A 21,843-nucleotide genomic window follows, 5' to 3' on the forward strand; every position below is an offset into this window, starting at 1 on the left:
TAAGAGCATGCCTTAGAGTGTCACATTTAGACCTTAAACAAAGAAACTGAGAAGATTTAAACAAGTACAGTTTGTTTATGTAGGCATAACTCAGAATGAGCAATAAATTAAAAGAATATTTGCTCTCATCACCACTGGTCACTTCCTGGCCTTATGTTGTACAGACAATTAATCTTCTTTTTATTTCTGAAATGCAGAAACTGTAGACTAAGTCTTCCCATGGTGACTTTGCTGTGGGACTCTACTTTGTAACTAGTGCCAAGAAGCTGGATTTTTCCATCCCTGTTTGGGCTTGCTGTGTACTTAACTTGCTTACACTACTGCTTCTGATTCACAATAGAGAAGTTTTGTAGCTCACCTGTTTGTGGGGCAGTTATCCTAGCAGGTGAGTAAAAATAACTTTCTCCAGGCTTGTGTGCTGCTTCCCATTGGCACTGGTACCTTCATATGCCTTTTCCAGGGTGCTCTAATTAATATTATATTGGAATAGTGTGCTCCAAAGGTGGAGATCAACCTATCTTTGCTACCAGTGAAAAAACAACAGTTGACCATGATGATGACCAGGATGATGATGACTCCATGAGGCTTTGCCTGGAGGTGGTTAATTTCAACTGCACTCATATTCCTCATCTGGACAGGGCCAGCCATTCTGTTAATATGAATAGAATCCAAGCAGGAGCCAAAACCAAAGCCAGACTACTGCAATATTTCAGTCCACTGCAGACCAAATGCAAAGGTTCAGCTGTCTTAGACCATAGCAGGGTATATTAAAGGAGAACTCTATGTCCACAGCTTTATTTCTGTGTGGGGTCTCAGCAAGTGGATTCATGCTCCAGTTGCTGTCCGTGTTCTTTTCTATTATGATAGCTCTTACTGTGATGTTCTTAGAGTAAAAAACCCAGACCATTTTCCTTCATTGGAAAAAAAAAAACAGTCAACCATCCAAGGCCATGTTGGATGGAGTTCTGAGCAACCAGGTCAAGTGAAAGGTGTCCCTGCCCATGGCAGCAGGTTTAGAACTAGAACATCTTTAAGGTCACTTCCAACCCAAGCCTTTGTATGATTTTATGATCCCTCACAGAATGATGTGCTAAGGACCTTGATACAGGAAACTGCAACAGATGGGCAGAAACATCTTTCTTTGTGTCAAAGCCTGGAAACCTATTTTTTTGGATACAACTGCATAAGTAATTGAGCTTGACATGGGAGCACAGTCAAAAAGGTATTTTAACAGATTATGTGACCTACCCTCCAGATTATCATAATATAAAACAGCATAAGGCACCATACATAACTAGCAACATAAAAGGAGAGTTTGTATGAGTTCAGATGAAAAAGCAATGGCCCTTGCAGTGTGGGAACTGAGAATTTTTACCATTGGATTTGGATCACATTGTGATAGGATTTCAAAAAATGCACCTACCAAGACATAATTAACTGGTCTTTGCTTGCCTATTACAGGTGAATAGGAATGTGTGATTTGCTGCATTCGGTTCCTTTAAGAGTGCAGGAATGTGACAAAAGCAGTGAAGCAGTTGGATAAGAAGAAAAAAACTTTTCAAAGCAATTGCATAGTGAGCTGTAAAACAAATTTGAAACAAACTACTCTTGTTAGACACAAGCTGAATACCAAATAGGCATTGAAAATATGCACCATGTTCAACTGGAAACCATCCAAATTGTGATATCAATATTGTGTTGATGCTACAACCAAATACACTGCACTGTCTGGCATGTTTCCATTATCTCAAATCTTCCATCCTTAAAGGAAAAATATAAAAAAATGTTTGCTTTCATTTTTCCCAGTTACAGAAAGCACAGCCTTCTAGAAGAAAACTGGCAAACAAGGCTGCTTACTAATTCCATTAGTGGGCATCCTGGCAATTCTGTCTCATTTGAAAATTTTTAGCACTGCTGATGAGGCAGAGAGCAGGTAAAACTTTAAATTTTTAATTAATTTATGTTGTAACATCTCGTCTCCCTAAGTACAGTTACACAATGTTAGTCAATGCAGGATTTGGTCCAGGAATGAATTTGAGTTGTACCCCCACCTCCTTTTTATGCTCAACAGAATTAATGAATGAGAGTCCTCAGTCTTATTAAGACTAATGTTCCTTTGTCAGTCCAATTTTTTTTCCTTTGGGGTTCCTTCTTGTTATGACTTCGTTAGGTGGAAACTGAATGGTCTATGTTAATCAGCACAAGACATTTGGCTACTCAAGCCTTCGTAAATGTTTAGTTTCCCAGGGTCCTTTGAACCTCCCAGGGAACAGTTCTGCATCCTTATTAGAGACTGACAATTAAAGGTCTGTTTTCATATCAAAAGTAATCACTAAAAATTAGCTAGGGAGACCTTGGAATGCTGTGAGAGTTTCAGTGCTTTGAGACGGCCAACTTTCCTTCATTTGCTTCAATCAGTATCAACTTGGGTTTCTTTTTATGTTTCCTTCTGCCAGGGCAACTTATGAGTTGGCATTGTGACAACTGAGAAGAATTATGCAATACCATGAAGTTGTGATTAATATATTTTAGGCCACTGTAATCATATTCAGTTGCATAATTATCATAGAGGTGCAACAGAAAGCTAAACTAGGTTTTGAAGGCAATGATATAAATGAGCACTTTCAGTTTATTGAATTCCTTGTTAGAAGGAGGAGGAAATGATGTGCAGGTCTGCAAGAGCTGTGTTGCTTGCAGACTCCAGAGATTCTGCCAATAATGTATGGGAAAGGAAATGTATGGTTCTGCCCTAAATATTTTATTCTTTGTGTGTCTAGTTACAGGCTTTCACAGAAGATAATCTGTTAATGTCACACCTTGGCTGTTATAAGCCTGAAAAACAAATCAGAGTGTTTCTTCCCTAAGCTGTCATGCCATGGGAGTTTATAAAAAATGCTGCAGAAGTTTATAAAAAATGAGTGCTTTGATTTATTTACACTTCTCAGAATCTGTACTGGTATATCAGACTACAGTAATCAAAGTGGGGTGGGTCACAACTTAATAGATTGCATATGTGTTTAAGGCTAGAAACATAAAGACTAAGTTGGTAGGGTTTATTTCACAAGCTGGAAAAGCAAAACTAAATTAGTATTAGAGCATGAAATTCCCTCTTCACAAATGATTTTTTAGAAGCACCATTCCCACTTGAAGTTAAGTGAATATGGCTGTTCCAGATTGTGCATTTGGCAGTTTCAGAGCAAGGCTGAGGGTCCCCTTTGCCCCCTGAGGTCTCCACACTATACTCAGTCTTTCTGGAAACCCTCAGATACCTGGGAACAGAGAAACAGACTCAGCATTTCTGTTCATCCCCTTGCTTTCTGCCATGCCACAAATATTAGTAGAATTATCTGAAGACATAAGGAAGCAAACTTTTTATTCTAAAGCTTTTATTTTGACATTGATGATGGTTGCTTGAAGTATATATAAATATAGGTTTGATTTTGGAAGGAAAAAAATCCTTTGTTGCTAGGTCTTATAGCAGTCACATCACATAAATTGGCAGATCTGTATACTTAAGGGATTTTTCTCTCTAATTAAATACAGTAGTAATGCCTTGCCTCTTGAAATGAAACCTTTGTTTTTTCATCTACGTACTTACAGAACAAACATGCTGTCAAAATCCTTAATGTATCCAACTATTTGAACATAAAGAACAGCATCAAGCTGTTATTTCTTCTGTTGGAGTGTACTCATATTTCCAATCTGAATCTTTTGTACCTGGTGATGTTAATTACATTTGAGCTGGAAGTAGTTTAACATTAAAGAGAATTACAGCAGATTAATCTGTAAACCTGCACAAATATGCCATTCCTTTGTATGGAGGTAAGCAGGGCATAGAGTGCATGATTATGTGTTGCTCTCTGTGTAGGCTGTGTGGTGCTGCCATTCCTCGTGACAGCAGCAGTTATGGCACACTCTCCTGTCTTGCAGCTATCAGCTACTTTAGAAAACATACATTATTCCTCTCAGTAAGGTAATCTTGTAATCATGGACAATCAACGAAAACAAAAAAAAAAAAAAAAAAAATTGAAAAAACCAACTTGCCCTGGAAACAGGAATTAGTATACTAATTAGTGTATGAACATACAGAGAATTATTTTAAACAATGTTGTTGTAATTTTTTTTTCTAAAGTGATATAGCTTGAGGTCAACCCAAGAAGGCCATTTATCTCAATGAGCCACCACCCTTTACACTTTTTGCAGCCAGAGAGACAAAATAAAATTACTAAAAATTAATTGGGAGAGGTATGTTTCTCCAGCCCTGACGCAAAAAACATCACTGGAATCCAGTTGCAGCAGCTTGGCCTCAGTTAGCATGGTAGAAAATCACAGCATCAGCAAACAAGAATCATAGTTCATACTGGTAAATGCACTTTGAATCACAAAGTATCACTTATTTGTTTATGATTAAGGCCTTTGGATTTGCTTGTGATTTTTAGCTCAGGTGGCACTATTGAGCCCATTTAGGAACAATTTGCAAGATGAAAGGTAGAAAAGTGAAATTTCAGAAGAAATATAGGAGAAGAGCAAGCTGCTCACAAGCAGTCTGAGTTGGGGAAGGTATGCTCTGGACTGAGCTGCTTACCTACTGGGCAGCTTCTGTGTGAGCTTTCAGATGGCAGTTGCATAAGCTACTGCATCATTGCAGTGGCTTGGGAGAAACTGTCAAAAAATTTTAATTTAGCATGTGTACATCTACCAGAAATAAAACTTCTTGTAAGTGTCAAGTATTACCTGAATTTCATGAGGATGGCGTAGGTGTTACCTGAATTTCATGAGGCTGGCACAGGGGTTGCCTGTAGGACTGGCTGGTGTGTTCTGACAGTTCTGGTTTTGTCAGTGTCCCATTGCTTCACGTCCTTTGAGTAAGGAGCAGCCTCTCCAGTGGTGTTTTTTGAATCCTGCTGGTGAATGCTGGTGGTCCCACAAATTATCACAAGGCACCAACACAGGAACATCCTTCTCAAAAGTGAGAGTGCCAAAAGTAAAATAAACTGGCAACTAGTCGTTATAAGATAATTCTGGGAATTTAAGAAAAAAAAAAAAAAAAAAGGCAAAAAAAAAAAAAAACAAAAAAAAAAAAAAAACAAAGCAGGACAAAAATATTCTGCCCACTTTCAATGGCCTTGTCTTGCCATATAAATAGCCTCTGGCAGCTGGAACCTGAACCCTCTTTCAGCACTGTAGGTGTCATGTTTTTTCACTGCTTTTTGTGATGTTTCTTCTAAAACAATAATACAATACACACCAGGACTTTGCAGGTTTCCACCTTGATTTGCAGTGTCTGTTATAACAGACCTTGGTCCCTTTCTAAGCACAAGTGCTGACTCTGCCAAATGCACATAGTTGTTCTGTGATGAGGACAAGGATCATCTAGCGAATAAATGGAGAACTCAGTATTCAATTTAGTGGTGACCTTGAATTTGATCTCTCTTCTATCCTTAACAGCCCAACAGTCAATCTCTGTCCTGTTTAACCCATTTCATCATTGCTATCGTATCATAAAGCCACTTCTGCAACTGCCTTTTCCTTGATATTGTACATTTAAATCACAAAAATAAAGAACAGAGAACAAGGAAAGAATTAGCATAATTTCTTCTTCACCTTTTTCTTAGTAGTGTCAGGAATGGCTGCACAGGTCTTTCCCAGTCTTTCTGTTCTTTTTTCTCTATTTATCTGAGGGAGAAAGCACAAGTTTGATTGATAATGCAATCTGCATCTTGAGGCATCACTGGAAATACAATGGCATGAAAGGCTACTCTGGCAGAGCACACTTTTCCCTCAGGCCTGACTTTAGAAACTCATTGATGTCACTTCCTTCCTCAGTCAGCAAGTGAATTTTCACTAATTCTCAAGACCAGCTGTCCATGCTGTCAACAGAAAGTTATTAAAATTCCTTTAAAGTGAATCAAAATAGCCTAAAAACAAATGCACTGGGAAACAGGAAAGCATCAGTATTCAAAGTCCACAAACCTTTGAGCAAAATAGTGTTGATCTAACCAGAGATTTCAAACACTCTGCTTTCCTAGCAACTTGTATATCATTAGAGAATGCTAAAAACATATACCCCTTTAATCTTCCATTACCAACAATTTATTTGGCTAAATTATTTGTTACAAGAATAAATCTTATTTCTCCTAAAGATGAACTCAGTGAGCAAGGGAATATGTTTTAAGAAGTCTCCCCTAAATGATAGTTCTGTGGAGTTTTTTAAAAGCATAGTTTTTTATATTTAGCAAATAAAAATACAACACAAGCATGCAGGAAGCAATTATCATAAGAGACAATCTTATAATATAGCCTAAAGTAATTATCTTCATCTGAATAATCTATAAGGCTTTCATTGAAAAAAGGAGTAGTCTCGAGATGGGAAGGGAGGATCATTTGCCCTTAAGTAGAGTCTGTATGTTAAAACTTTAAATATTTTCATCTCATTTTAAAAATTCTGTTTGTGCCACATTTATCAATATGGAGAAGTTTTGTTGAAATGGAGTATACTTTCCAGATCTGGAAGTGGCAGCCCAAGCTAGGCAGGCTCACCTGACATTTAATAGTGATACTGACAGGTTGTAATTCCTGTCCTATCATTATTATTTTTAAAAACCCTCAGGGTGCACGTAGCCTAGCTGGATAGGCAAGTGAGAAATTCCTGACTTTCCCCAATATGTGTGGACAGTCTCCAGTAGCAAACTGATACCAGCTGCCCTTTTGACAACTAATGCATAGGAGCAGTAAATGAAGCAAATTACTGCCCCTTTTGGTCAAAAAGCAAAGGACAGATTTGAGGTGTCCTTGCTGCTAGAGTCCCAGACAGTGTAGAAAAGCAGTGTTCTGTCTAGGTTTTGATTTTATCTCCAGGAGCACACTGAAGGACACTGCAGAAGAAGGCCAGAATAAGGAAACAAGACCATAATTCAACTTGCCACTTTGTGGATTATATCAGGATAGAATTTCTCCCTGGGCCAGCTGGTGCTGAGCTTCAGTCTTGACACAGGCATTTAATTTTATTTTAAGGTAATGGCAGAAGTTGCTTTTCTCCTCCAGTGGTCAAATCCTGAGCTGGATGGTACCAATCTCTTGGTCACGTAGTACATCCTTTAACATTAGGAAGCTTCATCCTACATATTAGAATTTTTTTTCTCCCCTTTTAATGTCTAAATTTTTTGTGGGGTTCCAGGTTAGCAAGACTGGCTGCCTATCTCAATCTTCTTTCTATCACATCTCTTTTATAAGAGAGGCTTGTGTTTCTTTTATTTTAGGTGTATTTCCATTTCAAATTATCAAGTAATTTCCACATGTTAAATTATGTTTCTTAATTATAGGTTTTGGTTATTTTTTCACTAATTTACTGTTTGTTGCTCTGCATGTCCCCTATCATATTGATTAGAATATATGGAAACCATTTTTTTCTTTCTCTTTCAGAGTCTGGAAAAAAGCTGCAACAAGAGACAATTAATCAGGTATTTGGAAACTTTCATACTTTTTGTTAACTTAAGTTTTTAGGCAGAAGAGTTGTGGCAAGTACAAAGTAGAATTTCACAGGATACACTAATATTAACTATACAGGTGTGCTAAGGAGCACGTGTCAGACAACAGGCTGGCTCTGCAGATGTGTTGAATTCACAAGAGTAGCTATCATTTTGACCTAAAATTTGTCATTTAAGCAATTCATATACTTCCCCTGTTGGTGCTGAGGACGAAGCCCAGAGGTAATTTGTTCAATGGTATCAGATTTTGTATCACAACGTTATGCCTTTTTTTCCTTTCCGTTTGCTAGTATTCCTTTTAAAAGGCAGAAATCTACTGATACAAATACCTGATCAACATATATAAGCAGTGTATTTCAGTGTTTCTTAGATTATTTCTGCCATGAATTTTCATTAAGGCTGCACTAAACTGTGATATTGTTTGCAGAGGTATTTTCTATCCTGTCATTATTACTGTATCAAGAGTAATTATTTATGAAAAAACCTTTATGTATTATAATTTTTTATTTCAGCGTCAGGAAAAGCACACAGGAACTAAACTGAAAAAAATTCTAACCAGAAAGAGAGGAGGAAACCCAGAGTTTACTTTCTCAATGACATGCCCTTGTGGATTGAAAGGACCCAACCCCTCAGAACCAGTGTGCTTGCTTGTCATTCTTTGCCTTCTTGTCCTCTTGCTGAATGCTGTTATCCAGATGGCATATAAATGGGCATCTGGATTGTTTGTGAGATTTACTTTGAAATGCTACTTAAAAAGCAATTATTAAAATATTTGCAGTCCAGCATTTACCCTCCCTTAAGCCATCTTCCTTCTAAGCTATATATTGAGGCATTGGAGTAATTACATCACAGTTATCTGTGAACTGATCACCAAAGTGAAGGCCAAATCTGACAGGGGACTGACCACCTAAAGCAGCCTGGTTTGGGTCTAGCAGCCATGACTGAGCATGGCACAGATGTCAGTGTGTCACTTTCAGTGGCCTGAGCTGGCACCACTCTTCACCAAGTAAACCCTTGCATGTCTGGGAAACCCTTGCAGTTATGGGAAGCTTGGTCCTGTGGCACAATGCAATATCCGGTTTTTTACAATATTCTCATTATTAAGAAATTGATGGATAGATATTTAGTCCAGAACGTGGCATTGCATAAGCAAAGGAAATCTTTCTCTTTTTAAACTAACTGTAGAAATATCTTGGAATTTAATGGGAGTTATGTGCTTTGACTGAGAATTTATATCCTAGAACAAGTCTAATTAACTTTTATAACCGAAACTGCATTTTAGAATTAGCCTGAAATCTCTTGCAAAGCCACTTTTGGGAGTCTTTGTTGGCCAGAAGGGGGGGCACTTGTATTTTTAAACCACGACTTGAGGTAACATTGGCAGTGTGTGAATGGTTGATTGGAGACCTAATTCTGCAGATTTTCTGTGTGACAAAATCTGCTCGGTGCATGCCATTGCCCTTTTCTGAGGAAGAATGTATTGTGAATTTAAAAAAAAAAATCACCACGTTTTCAAAGGGTGGATCATGTGCTGTACTTTGTGCAACCACTCTTGGTCATTTCCTGCATGCCACTGCCTTGCCTTCATTGAATGGTTCACTTGCTCTGTCTCTCTGCAGTTAACCTAAGAGTATTGAATTTTGGAAGAATATCACGTTGTCTTGATAGTCTGAATGTATCTAAATAAAGCTGTAAAAAGTTGATTTGAAGACATTTCCATTTAAATGGGCACTACTTTAGCTGGTGATGTCCCATTCCAGATGAGCTTCCTTTAGATTTCCAAGTATCAGAAGAGTGTTTCAGAACAGAAATCAATCTCATTTTCAAGACTGTCATTTAGGGCACAATTATAGAGGAATTTTGTATTGCTTCAACACAAATATTTAAACTGGTGTTGATTCTGATGGAATATCTGTCATGGAAGGATTCTTTTCATTTTCAATACTGAACTTAAAATTTTATATGCAGGATAAGATCCTTTAGTCCCCTTTAAGTTCAGTTCAGCAACAGTGAGTTAAACTTGCTGCCAGAAACTTAAGTGAGGGAGAAGCTCTCTGCAGAAGATGGATGATGTTATGACTTGACAGGAGCAGGAGTGCAAAGGGGCAAATAGCTGGAAATATCTTGTTGAGAGCTGAGTGAAACAGAGAGGGGATGGAGCAATGATAAAGCTGCTGTCCCAGTGATCTCCTGCTGGGTAAACCCCTGACTGTCTGTGTGCATCTGGGACCTCTCTAATCTTGAAGACCAATGTGGTTTCTCAGCTCTTCTAAAGCCTAAGCAAAGTTTAGTGAAACCTGCCATAGACAAAACACTAAGGGAGTAGCTGCTTCCAGAAACCTTTGACTACAGCTGTCATATTCACTAGCTTTTGTTCCTTTTAATCATAAGGCATCTGCTGGTTTTCCTCTAACACCATTTTTGTCATTTATGTATATAAATATGTATGTTCGTTTTAACAGCAGTGGTCATCTACTACCAGCAGTCAACCAGATGTAGCACACACTCTGCTTTTCAATAACTGTTTTTAACTGCTTTTGCAACTTCAAGGGTAAGTCATGGCACCAATGTACAGCCTGTTTACTGTAGCATGTTAATGACTGCTGAGGAAAATGCAAGGAAGCAAGAAAAACCTTGTGTTTCTATGTAACAGTATTGGCAAAACAGCACATTACAGACCACCAATCAAAATTTGTCTGGGGAAATCCTTTATGTTTCATCCTTAACATTCATATTTGCTTGTGTTGTGGTCTTAATATACAGTTGTGTCCAGTGCCTCTGAATCTCTGAAGGACTGACAAGAATATGTGTAATTGCATTTGGAAGTTGAAGCTGCTTGCAGAGTCAGATTTCTAGGTTAAAATCCCAGCTGTTTTTGAGCTCAGACTTGAGCCTGTTCCTTCTGCAGTGAAGCTGGAGGTCACGTTGGGACACTAGTGAGAGTGCTCCACAATATCTATCCCCCTGTTTTGTCATTGAGGAGCTTTTTGCCAAGGCAGACTCTCTTGAAGTGGCACATCCATCCCTCAGTCTTTTAAGTGCTCTGTCAGGGAATATTTCCCTTTCTGCACATGGGGTTGCAAAGGAGGAACACAGAAAGGATAATGATGAGGCAATGCATTTGCTAGAGCTGGGGCCGGACCACAGAACTGCAGCTGTGACATACTGTCAGTATGTGTATACCTTGTGCCAAAGAAAAGTCAAAGATCACTCAAACCTCTGTTAAATGACAATAAAAGTTTGTTGCACAGACCATGATGAGGAATAAATAGCTTGTGACCTGAAGGTTACTTCGGGCACGTGGTGTAATAAATCTATATTAACATGATTGAAAACTTTAGAGTTCAGACCAAAGTCCTTGTCTGCCTTTGTGCGCTGCTGTAGTTTACTCCAGTTTTCTCCTCTATCCCCTAATGACCTAGCTAAAAAAAACTCAGTCCATTTATGCCAGCTTCCAAATCATGCCACTTTCAGGTTATCTGATAGGTATGGCCCTTCCCTCTGTATTCCCGGTTTGGGATCATATTCCTCAGCGTTACATACTTTATGACCCCAAAATTAAGAGTATGAAAATCTATGAGAGAGGTAATGCATTTAGCCCACTAAACAAACTGAACTATTGTTTCACCCTCATGTGCTTTATGGAATCATCCAATGATTGAGGTTGGAAGGCATCTCTGGAGATCATCTTGTCTAACCCACTTACTCATACAGCAGGTTGCCCAGGATCACATCTGGATGGATTTTGAGCACCTTCAAAAATATTCCTCTATTCCTGGATATTCCTGGATGCCTGTGCTTAGTATTCACACAGTAGAAATGTATTTTGTTGTATTTATATTGAATTCCTTGTATTTCACTTAGTGCCCATTTCTTCCTGTCCTGTCACTGGACACCCCTGAGAGGAATGTGGCACCATCATTTTTACTTCCCCCACTCCTTCCCTTCCAGATTATATACATTGATAAGGTCTCTCCAAGCCTCCTCTTCTCCAAGATAAACAGCACCAGCTCTCTTGGCCACTGCTTGTATGTCACATGTACTGCTTGTACGCTCCTAACCTTTAAATACCTTGTTGCCCCTTCACTGAGCTCACTCCAGCATATCTACCTCTATGTCCATTTATACATTGGATGCATTCCAGTATGCCCATGTCTCCTGCACTGGGAAGTCCAGAACTGGACACAGCACTGCCAGTGTGCCTGTGTCTCACCAGGGCTGAGCAAATGTGAAGGATCACCTCTCCTGATCTGCTGGAATTGCTCTGCCTAATGCAGCCCAGGAGGCTGTTGGCCTTTTTTGCTTTGAGAGCACATTGCTGGCTCACAGGCAGCTTGTTCTCCAGTACCCTCAGGTCCATTCCTACAAAGCTGCAGCCCCCAGCCTGTACTAGTTCCTGGGGTTGTTCTTTCCCAGCTACATGACTTCTCATTCCATTCTGTCAAATCTCATGAAATTCCTGTTTGGCCATTTCTCAAGTCTGTTGAGCTCCTTGTGAATGGCAGCACAACCCTCTGGTGTAGCAGCCACTCCTCCCAATTTTGTATTGCCTGCAGACTTGGTGAAAGTATGTTCTGTCTCATCATCCGAGTCAATAATAAAGATGTGGCACACCTTTGGACCCACCATCGACCTTGGGGCAGTAGTAAATGTCCTCCAGCTGCATTTTGTGCACAACTATTTGAGCTTAAGTTTTCGGTCCAACTCACTGAGCACTTTCCTACCCTGTACTTCATGAAGTTGTTATGGGAGTGCCAAAAGCCTTAGTAAATTTGAGATAAACAATATCTAGTACTCTCCCCTCATCCAGTCATCTCCTTGTACAGGGCTATTAGACTGGTCAGGTCAATTTCTCCTTCATAAATCCATGCAACATGAGATTCAGCTGGAGGACAGTCACCAGTGTGTCACCGGGGTCACAACTGAATAAATGCCATTTAACTTCTTCATTACGTACTAGGATGATGGGATGGAGTGTACCCTCCAGAAGTTGTCACAGGATCTAAAACTGGGCTGAGGGATTGCTGATGCAACAGAGGGTTGTGCTGCCATTCAGAGGGGCTCCAACAGGATGGAAAAACAGTAACTTCATGAAGTTCATCAAGGTGAAATGTACCTGGGGAGGAATAGTCCCTTGCTACATCATGCTCCGGGGTAGTAAGGCAAAGCTGATCAGCCTGTTATTTCCTTGCTATCCAGCCTTAAAATAGGAGTGATGTTTGCTTTCTTCCAATGCTCAGGAAATCTTCCCCAGTCACCCTGATATTCCAAAGATAATCAAGAATAGGCTCACAGTGACATCCTCCAGCTCCTTCAACACTCATGACAGCAATCCATAAGCTCCTTGTTTCTGTTCCATAAGGACTTGTTTCTGTCTAGTTTGTTTAAATATTCCCTAAGCTAATCCTTCTTCACCAAGGAAAATCTTCCTTGCATCAGGCTTCAAGTGTGGACTTACCAGTGCTGAGTACAAAGGGACAAACCTTTTCCTAGTTCCTGTCAGCCATATGATTTTTGATCCAAACCAAGATTCCATTGACCTTCTTGGCCACCTGGTACACACACTGCCTCAGATCCAGCTGCTGTTAAACAGCACCCCCACATCCTTTTCCCCTGGACAACCTTACAGCCACTCTTCCTGGGTCACCTGGTCATAACCTGTAGGTTCTCACTTGTTCACTTGTTTGAGGTAGACAGCTCTGAGCCCTGTCTGGTGGAATATGAGATCCTTCCTGCTCCCCCCACATATTTTGTATGAGTAAGCATAAGTTGCATTTTTCAAAATTAAGTTTTAATTCTTAATCTGATATATTATGAGATAAAATCAGCTGGGGAAAAATGTTCAGTTTTTTCCCTACACATAACATTTTCTTCCAAGCTGATAAAGGTTGCTTCTGATAAGATTCTCTGCCTCCTTTGAGTTCAGATAATGTAACAGTCCTTCACTGATTAGTGCATAGTACCAAGGTGGTGACTCTCAGAAAAAAAAATGCAGGAGGAACTATTATTTAAATAAGTACAGCAGACACTATTATGTGAGAACATTCTCAGTCCCTTGTGGAGGAAACTGTTTCTCAGACTGTATAGACAGGAACATAAGTGCAATGTCTGAAGATAAAAATATCTTAAATTTTTTGAAGAAAAAATTTTTTGTGGAAAAAAACCCACAAAGTATTAAAATATGCAACAAATTGAATGCTCAATAGAAGTACTGAAAGATATTTTGTGAGGTTTGAGCAATGAAGGGCAGCATGGACTAGGAAGTTGTGTGGCAATCCCAGTTATCTGATTTCTGTGTCTTTTCTTGCTCTGTAAAATGGCAATATTTTTCTGCCAGTGTTAATCAGAAAGTAGGAATCACAATATTTAGACATGGAAAAATGAAGTGTGAAGGTCAAGGGACTTGCATGAAACCAAACACTGTGGCTCTGGTGGGTGCAGCTACCCTTAAACACAGTGCTGCTTTCATGATTCCTCTGCTTCAAGGAGGGATGGTGCTTGAACTAGTTAGTGTTTGGGTGGCACACTGATCAGCTGTGGCACTGCTTGCATATTAATGCATATTGAGTGGATAGCCACACAAAAATCTGCTACAGAATAAGCTAGTGTATTTTCTTTTACCTGTGATAGACATGACAGCCCCATTCAGTGAAACAGGGTCAGTCAGTGTGAGGATGGAGTGTACAGTGAATAATGCCCTTTGTCAATTCACAGTCTGTTTTTTCCCACTGTCATTTATGAATGCAATCAATTCCCAAGTATTATTTTTTTCTGTCTAAAAATGAACACACAAATTTGTTTAATAGTGTACAAATGTAGGCAAATATGTATTTGAGATATTTTCCAGCCTAGAGTGCATTTACATTTCTATTTATTTTTTATTTACCAATAAAGTCATCTAATTTGAATTAAATGCTAATTTTGATTGAAGGGAAAATGCTTTGGGACCTCAAGAGATCTTGCTTACAAAGCAATTTGGGAGAAATTGAATTCTTCATGCCTGTATATACATTAATATTCTTCATCTGAACTTAGTTTCATTTGAAACTTTTCTTATTATTTCTAAAAGAGCAAGATGTCTTGTTTATGCTGCAAGATAAGTGTGTTTACCTGCAAACAAGATAGAGATGGATTCTGTTTACCAGAAAAAAAAACAAAAATCCTGTGAATCTTGCTACAGCCACTAGTGTGAGAAATTCTGCTTTGTGTGTAGAAGCACAACATTATATTTCAGGCCTCTATTCTCAAAGCACTTGCTGGGAAACAGGAACCAGGGTTTCAGTCCAAGTGTGCAGGGTTAACCTCCGGGATTAACAGCCAGCAGTTTGGTCAGCTTCCTGTAAAATATGTCTATTCATGTGGACAAGGAAATGGGTACAGGGTCTCTCCTGTGCAGGCTGGGTGTTGATCAGCAAAGGCTGAGATATGGCCCCTCTTTGGATAAAAAATGTTGGTGTCCCTTTTCTTAAGAGAGGCAAATAAATGTTGCCTGAAATATAAAATGTGCTCAAAAATTCCTACCTGGCTTGAGTTGTGAACATGCAAGAGATGCTATTTGTTTTCAAAGACTTGTTTTAAATACACTTGAAAATAGCAATTGGCAACAGCAGGAACTGTTTAGGTCATTTGGTTTGCTTCTTGCTTTAACTTATGAAAAAGTAGGCACATTAGCATTACTTAATGAGTTGGAGATCAATATGTAATATACAGAGATTGCCTGAAAGTGTCATCTTCAGATGTAAGCTCCCTCTATACATGAGGTAAACTTATTTGTTATGAAGCACTATGCTTCCTAAAATGAATATTGCATGCTTTGTTTAGTCCATTTTGAATTTCAAGTTGATTGAAGTGCTTTGCTGTTCTGTATAGAAATGTGAGTGTGTTGGTGAAGATTTCTTGCCACTGACCACAGTGTTTTACTTAGGTTTTACTAATACAGAGGAGATTAGAGCTCAGAATTAACAATTTAAACACACCCAAAAGAAGTGTTGCTAGGTCAGAAGGAGGTTGGGCTAAATATGGCCAAGTGTTAAGAGGTCCATGACCTGAAAATTGCTTTTTATTAGTAGTGTATCTTAGCTGAACATCTAGAGATATGCATTCCATGCAAATTCCATGGGCTGCAGACTGCCCAAACATGACGTGTCTGGGCTGCAGTGGCTCTGTGCTTATTTTCAAGTCTGTGTGTTATAGTGCAAAGAACCAGAGCCATAAAACTGGTATCAGGAAGCAAGACAAGCATCATCATCATTGCACTATCCTGAAACCAATTTATTGTTGCTATCAAGTGACCTTCACTGCTATTTATTTATTAGTAATAAGTGAGTGGAGCACTTTTTTTATTTGCTATACTTGGCTGCAGTTGTATTGGTGAATCTTTAACCTGTCATGCAAAACCTAGTTTCTGATAATAATAGCATCTTTATTGCTACTTTTTCTATTATTTATGCCTTGATCTTTTTTATTCCTCCCATTCAAAGCATGCTTTGGAGAATCCAAATGCTTTGACTGTGAAGGTGGAAACAGGAGGGAGTTAATTCTAGATTTGATCAAGAATTGGCAAGTAAATTAGAGCTTAATTTCCTTCATCCAAGTTGCTGTCCGTGTGAATCAGCTTGTGGAAGTGGCTCGTGCAGACTGCCTTGCCTCATTAGCATGACTTTCTGGTTTCTGTAGATCAAGACAGGGCAGGGAGAGGAGGGAAGGCTGGTGCAAAGCCAGGAGTTGGGTGTCTATGAGGTCTCAGCCAAAGACAAGTGGATTTCTCCTGTCTCCTTAGTAGGTACTCTACTATACTTGTGATAATATTACTGTTTATCTTACCCCATTGGGCCTCTCCACTTTCCCAATGCTTGTGGCCCTGGACTGTTCTCCTCCAAAACCATCTCTGGACTGGGGGTTTCCCTTCAAATTTTTCCACACCAATCACTGACACTTGCCCACACCATAAAAAAAAAAAAAAAAAAAAAAAAAAAAAAAAAAAAACACCTCTCTTTCCCTCTGTCCTTTCCTTCTTCATTATCTTGGTCTGTATCCTTGCCATAACTCCAAGTCACTGTGCAATGAGATGCTGGACTTTCTGCTAACAGATTCTATGGGCAATAGTCACTGATTTACAAAGCTGTGTTTTGAAAAGCAGTATTTAAATGTACTGGTATCTGTTAATTAAAATTTACCTGCAGTATTTTTTTCCTTACTATGATCAGTTATTCTATTTTGTGTCTGGCTCAGAGTTCACAAGGATCCCCTTTGAACCTAATTGTAATTCAGCTACAAACTATGAAGTCTGCTTCTTAGTCTCTGAAGGAAGTTCTGAGCATCTTGTATACTCTTTTTTCTTATTCTTTTTCCCCTCAACCTGTTTAGTAATCTTAGAGATGCTTGATACAAATACATGTGTTTTAGGGATACATATCTCATAGGAAAATGTGGTGTCTGTGGCAGTAAGGTCTTGCCTCTGGCTTTTGAGGAATGTAGCATCAGTGATATGCCCCGAATAAATTAGATAAGCCAAAAATTCATGGCTCCGCTGGGAGGTGAGGGGTTAGTTGTGCCTATTATCTTTGGAGTAGCTGATACAGGCACAAGTGATGAATCAAGAGGTTTATCTCCACTGCACAGAAGGTGAAGCACCTCATCAGCAAATATTTTCTGTCACTTTGTGAGCAGCCTGAATAGTCTCTCCATTGGGAGATACTGTGGGAGTTTGTTTAGCTCAGCAACATTACTAAACAACTGCTCTGACATGAGAGAGTTCTGAGCATATTTACATCTTAGCTCAGGTAGTATAGGAGTAGTAGAGGAGTCTGGTCATTCTGAATTATGTTTTCCAAATAGTCTTTTAGCACAAAAGAAGTTAGGATAACCTCTCCTTTTGACAGGCTTAAGAAAACTTGCACATACAAGTACAGCTCTTCATGTTTGTACATCTCACATTTAAACTCATTCCCTCACATTTAAACTGCAGACCAAGTCCAAGCTATCTGCCACAATCATGGTCCTCTGATTAAGAGATTCTTCTAAGTGTGCCCAACAATTTTCACAGAATCAAAGAACAGTTTGAATTGGAAGGGACCTTTCAGAGGTCACTTAGTCCAGTCCCCCTGCAACGAGCAGGAACATTTGAACTAGAACAGTTTGCTCAGAGCCCCATCCAACTATTATGTGAAAAACTTGAGGTTTTAGGCTGAAACTACTGGTTCCAAAGTTTTCAAAGACTCACAGATATCTACCAGCCAAGTAAGAGGATGTTTGTTTTATAGTCCTTCAGTATTCAAGCTGTCTTCAGCTAAATTAAGAGACCCATCTCTATATGCACCTTGATCATTATAGGGTCTGAGTGTGAACTGGAAAATGAACCTTATCTTAAATTACTCTGTCAATTTTCTACAGAGAGATCCTAGATAAACAGGTACATTGGCAGCAGAGAAAAGCACAAGAAAAGAGAATATTTATTTCCTTTACTATTCTTCACGCTATGTTTCTGTTGGGCTTATTTAATTTTATTATTCTTGTTAGTAAAACTGAATATCCACGACTAAGGCATTGAGGAAACACAGCACTGTTTGCACTGCAGACCATTAAATCTTTGTAAATCAGCCCTGGAATATCAGCCTTTCCAATACATCACTATCTTTTTGCATGGTGAGTTGCTCTAATTGCAAACTGCCTAGATGAGATCCCACCCATGCATTGTAAAATCACCACAAAGCATAATTGGATGAGTTTTAACCATTCTTGGCAGTGATCAATCTCTTCTACCTCAGTAGCTTGTGAAGGTATTAAAGGAAAAGATGTGTATAAAAGAAGGTACTGGCTACTTATTTTTACAGTGAGAATAAATCCTTTTTTGAATGGGGAGGAGCAGGGAATCTCCAGCAATAAAAATGTTAAAAAAAAAAATCCATGAACCCATTAATGACTCTAAAATGCCTTTTGTTTCAACAGTTTCACTGAGTTGCCTGCCAGTAGCCACACAACACACAAACACTCTATTAAATTCAATTTTTCCCTCAAATTTAACATATTTTTAAATATGTTTTCACTTCTCGCCTAACTAAAGTGAGACCTTCTACTCTTCTAAATTGGGCTCGTGTCCACTTCTTAACTTCCTTTCAAATGTGTTCATGCAAACAGAGGACAGTTTGCACTGGATCTGGATCTGGATGCAGAGTCAGTGTCTGACACTGCCTGCATGCTGCTTGTTGTTTGTGTATGTCCAGCTGTTTTTCAGAACAACGATGCTCAGCAGCTTGTGGGATGGACTGGATGGATATGGATGGACATGGACATGGATATATGGTCATGGATGTTTTTTAAATGTGTTTATTGGTTTTGCAAGTTTTTGTTTACCTGTTATTGCTGTGGGAAAAAAAAAAAAAGACATAACTGGAGATGTTCAGATCTTTAAAGTGTCATAAAATGCACAACAAAAAATCACTGACACCAAGAACAAGCCAAAGAAGGCAGCTCTCTATATTTAAAACTGGTGTCATAAAACATTTAAATGCTTTCAGAGTGTGTGGCTTTCAGATTTTCATGCAGATAAGTGTCAGACTGTCAGGCATCTTTGCTTAAGGAACATGACACTAACTATTAAATAATTTCTCTTAGTTTCCTAAGAAAACTGTCTGGTTAAATATTTCTTATCAAAAATAAAGCTTGATTCATCTTCTCATTCATCTCACCTTTATTAGGTACTAACCTAGTTACTCAGGCAAGTGTATAGAAGTGTTTGATTTATTTTTTTTTTTTTTAAGAAAACTTCCATAGCAATGTACCAGCTATTTATGCTTTTGGAAAATATCACTATCCATTCCTATTCTTAGAGCAAGTTACAGCCAGCATTTATTGCAAGGATACTATCCCTCATGGAGACCATAAAAACATATATTAGCCAACTTAAGTGGGATAAGTGTCTCAGAGAGAAGGGGAAGAGGAAAGCAACTAACAATATTTTACAGATTCAGATAACTTCTTGGTCCTCAGATCTTCCTGTATCATTACTTTGGCTCTAGAGTTTGGGGTCTTGTTTGGGGTTTTTTATTTGGCTTAGGGACAGAGGGGTAGGCCTGTGAGGGTTTTGGGTTGGTTTGATTTTGATTTTCTTTTGGGGGTTATTTTTTTATTTTGCTTTCTGTTTGGGCCTTTTTTGCTAAGTGATTCTTTCTCCTTTTACCTCATCTCACTAGGAAGGAGCCCCTTCCAATTGCCTCCAACTATGCATATGTTGTTCCGTTATGGTGGTACTGAGATTTCTCAGAATAGTTCTGTCCATCCTTCTCCAAAGTTGTTAATCACACAAAAATATTTCAGTAGTGATTCCTACAGCTGTATTCACAGTTTCTGCAACTAAAATACAATCCTTCTCTGGTATTATCTTGGGTTACCCTTGAGGCTTGTCCTGGATTCCAGGCAGACTCTTTGAAAAGGAATAAAATCAAGACCACACACACCTTTCAGTCTGTCCTTTCTCTCCTGTTCTAGTGAAACTAGGGCATCTTCCACCAGTTCAGGATGACAGGATGGCTTGAAAAGGCTGAACTTTCCTTTGAAGTATAGGGCTCATTTTAGTGGATTTAGTTTGAAATCAGATGGTTTCAGTTTCTTTGCACAAAAATGGGCTGCTAAATTCAGGTGACATACCATGAGGTACTGCCCTCTCCTGAGTTTTCTCTGCACTGGGGAACACCAGTACAGCCATGTATCATTGGAGACTGTCTTCTAAATTTTCAAAATCATTGGAGTTGCATTGATGAACTTACAACCTTTATTTACTTTAGCACTGTCATTATTTTATTCATACTTCTGTTGAGCTTATTGTTATTGTGTAGCTGAGTTATTGTGTAGCTGGTTTCTGAGTCCCCTGTATTTTTCATCTCACCTCCTTGAGTTCCAGGTTTCCCTTTTAAGGTAAAAACATTTAAATTATTTGTAAGTCTGTGGTTCTGCAGTTGTAAGAATGGCACTTTGCCATTCACTGTGATGCTGAAACTCCCATTGGGCTCATAGTCATACCCTGGTTTATTACTAGCACTGCTTTCTGTTGTTACACACTGACTTATCTCCTGAATTATTTCCATCCTAGGGCAGAAGGGATAAATCTCTAGACACATACGTTTCATTTGTTTTAAATAACAAAATATTAGACAGAATACATTCTTTAAATGTGACCACATCAAATCCAATGAATTCAAGTATCCTTTTTCATCTCTAAAAACACCAACATGCCTTCTCTCTCACAGGCATAGAAGTCCTGCACAACTTTCTTCTTTTATTTGTTTTCACTAATACAAAAATCAGTTCAATGGCATAAAGACCTGCTTGTCAGTGGCTTGCAGCAGTACAGAAAAGCCTGATCCCCTGGGTTTGTTTCTGTTATGGGAAATTATTACACTGCAACATATGCTAACTTTTCTTGGGACTGGTTACTTTTTCATAGGCTTTTTTCAAACTGGAATTCAAATTGTGTTCCCTTCATTACCGTTTCTTACATTATTCCTCTGAATTTTTAATACCTTTATTTGAATTGGTGTATGAACTTTATCATCCCCCCAAATCCACACGTATGATCTGCCAGTCCACAAATCAACTTTCCAATAAATGTTTAATCAATTTATGCTAAAATAGCCTTTTAATGTAGATTTCCAAAAATGTTAGGTTCATGGAAGCAGTCAGGAAATTGTCTTTGTCTGTCCACCTAACCATTTTTCTATTTTTCTGTTACTTGCAACAAGATGCTTAAAAACCTGTCTATCAGCATCCTCCCTCTTCAGCAGTGTAATGAAAATAGCAGCTGTAGAGGTGTCCCAATGCAGCAGGCTTGCCTACTAACAGGAGAAAAAAAATCTACAAGGCTTATCAGACACATGACAATCCACTGAGGAATGAGTGAGCAGAAGTACTCATATTTTAAGAAACTCTTCACACAACTTGCATGATACAAGACCCATCAAAACAGATGCAAGCTTAGCTGTTCCTGCAGTTTGTGGATTGCACAATGTCTGGGGACATACAGAGAGGTGTTTAGGAGGAAAGTCTCATCTTTTCACATGCTTTGCAGGGTCACTAGTTAATGTTTAGTTAGTTGGTGTCATAAGTGTTGATGTTTAAATAAGTCAAATGGAATAGGCTCCAAAGGCATCTATTTTTCCTTAACAGCCATGAAAGCAGCTCAGGAGCAGGCATCTGTGTCACAGACACCTGTAGGTACATTCAGTCCAGTGCATCCACTTCCATCATCTCTCTGTGTGCAGGTAGGAGTAGTACTATTTTGGAGGGACAATTTGGTCTATCACTACACCCTGCTCAAACCAACAGATGTCAACTGTTCAGGGGCCCTGGTTTTGTCCCCTAC

The 21,843-nt window shown here is 38.9% G+C and overlaps 2 protein-coding genes across 5 annotated transcripts in view; one reads left to right on the plus strand and one right to left on the minus strand.

Moving 5' to 3' along the window:
* CHST9 (carbohydrate sulfotransferase 9) overlaps nucleotides 1–21,843 on the plus strand; it is an 84,600-nt gene that overhangs the window by 61,192 nt on the left and 1,565 nt on the right. For both annotated transcript variants that reach the window (XM_077783858.1, XM_021551582.3), the window contains one exon: nucleotides 7,423–7,460. In XM_077783858.1, coding sequence (XP_077639984.1) covers nucleotides 7,423–7,460 — 38 coding nt within the window. The remainder of the gene's footprint in view (nucleotides 1–7,422; nucleotides 7,461–21,843) is intronic.
* The window catches only part of LOC144246462 (uncharacterized), an 89,038-nt gene that overhangs the window by 49,280 nt on the left and 17,915 nt on the right, over nucleotides 1–21,843 (minus strand). For 2 of the 3 annotated variants that reach the window (XR_013340127.1, XM_077783872.1), the window contains exon 2: nucleotides 5,605–5,676. The exons of the other annotated variant lie outside the window; for it this stretch is intronic. Coding sequence is in view for 1 of the 2 variants with exons in the window: in XM_077783872.1 (XP_077639998.1) it covers nucleotides 5,605–5,676 (72 nt within the window). In the remaining variant the exon portion in view is untranslated. The remainder of the gene's footprint in view (nucleotides 1–5,604; nucleotides 5,677–21,843) is intronic. 3 annotated transcript variants of the gene reach the window in all.

Source organism: Lonchura striata, chromosome 1 (genome assembly GCF_046129695.1).
Source record: "Lonchura striata isolate bLonStr1 chromosome 1, bLonStr1.mat, whole genome shotgun sequence".
Classification (NCBI taxonomy): Eukaryota; Metazoa; Chordata; class Aves; order Passeriformes; family Estrildidae; genus Lonchura; species Lonchura striata.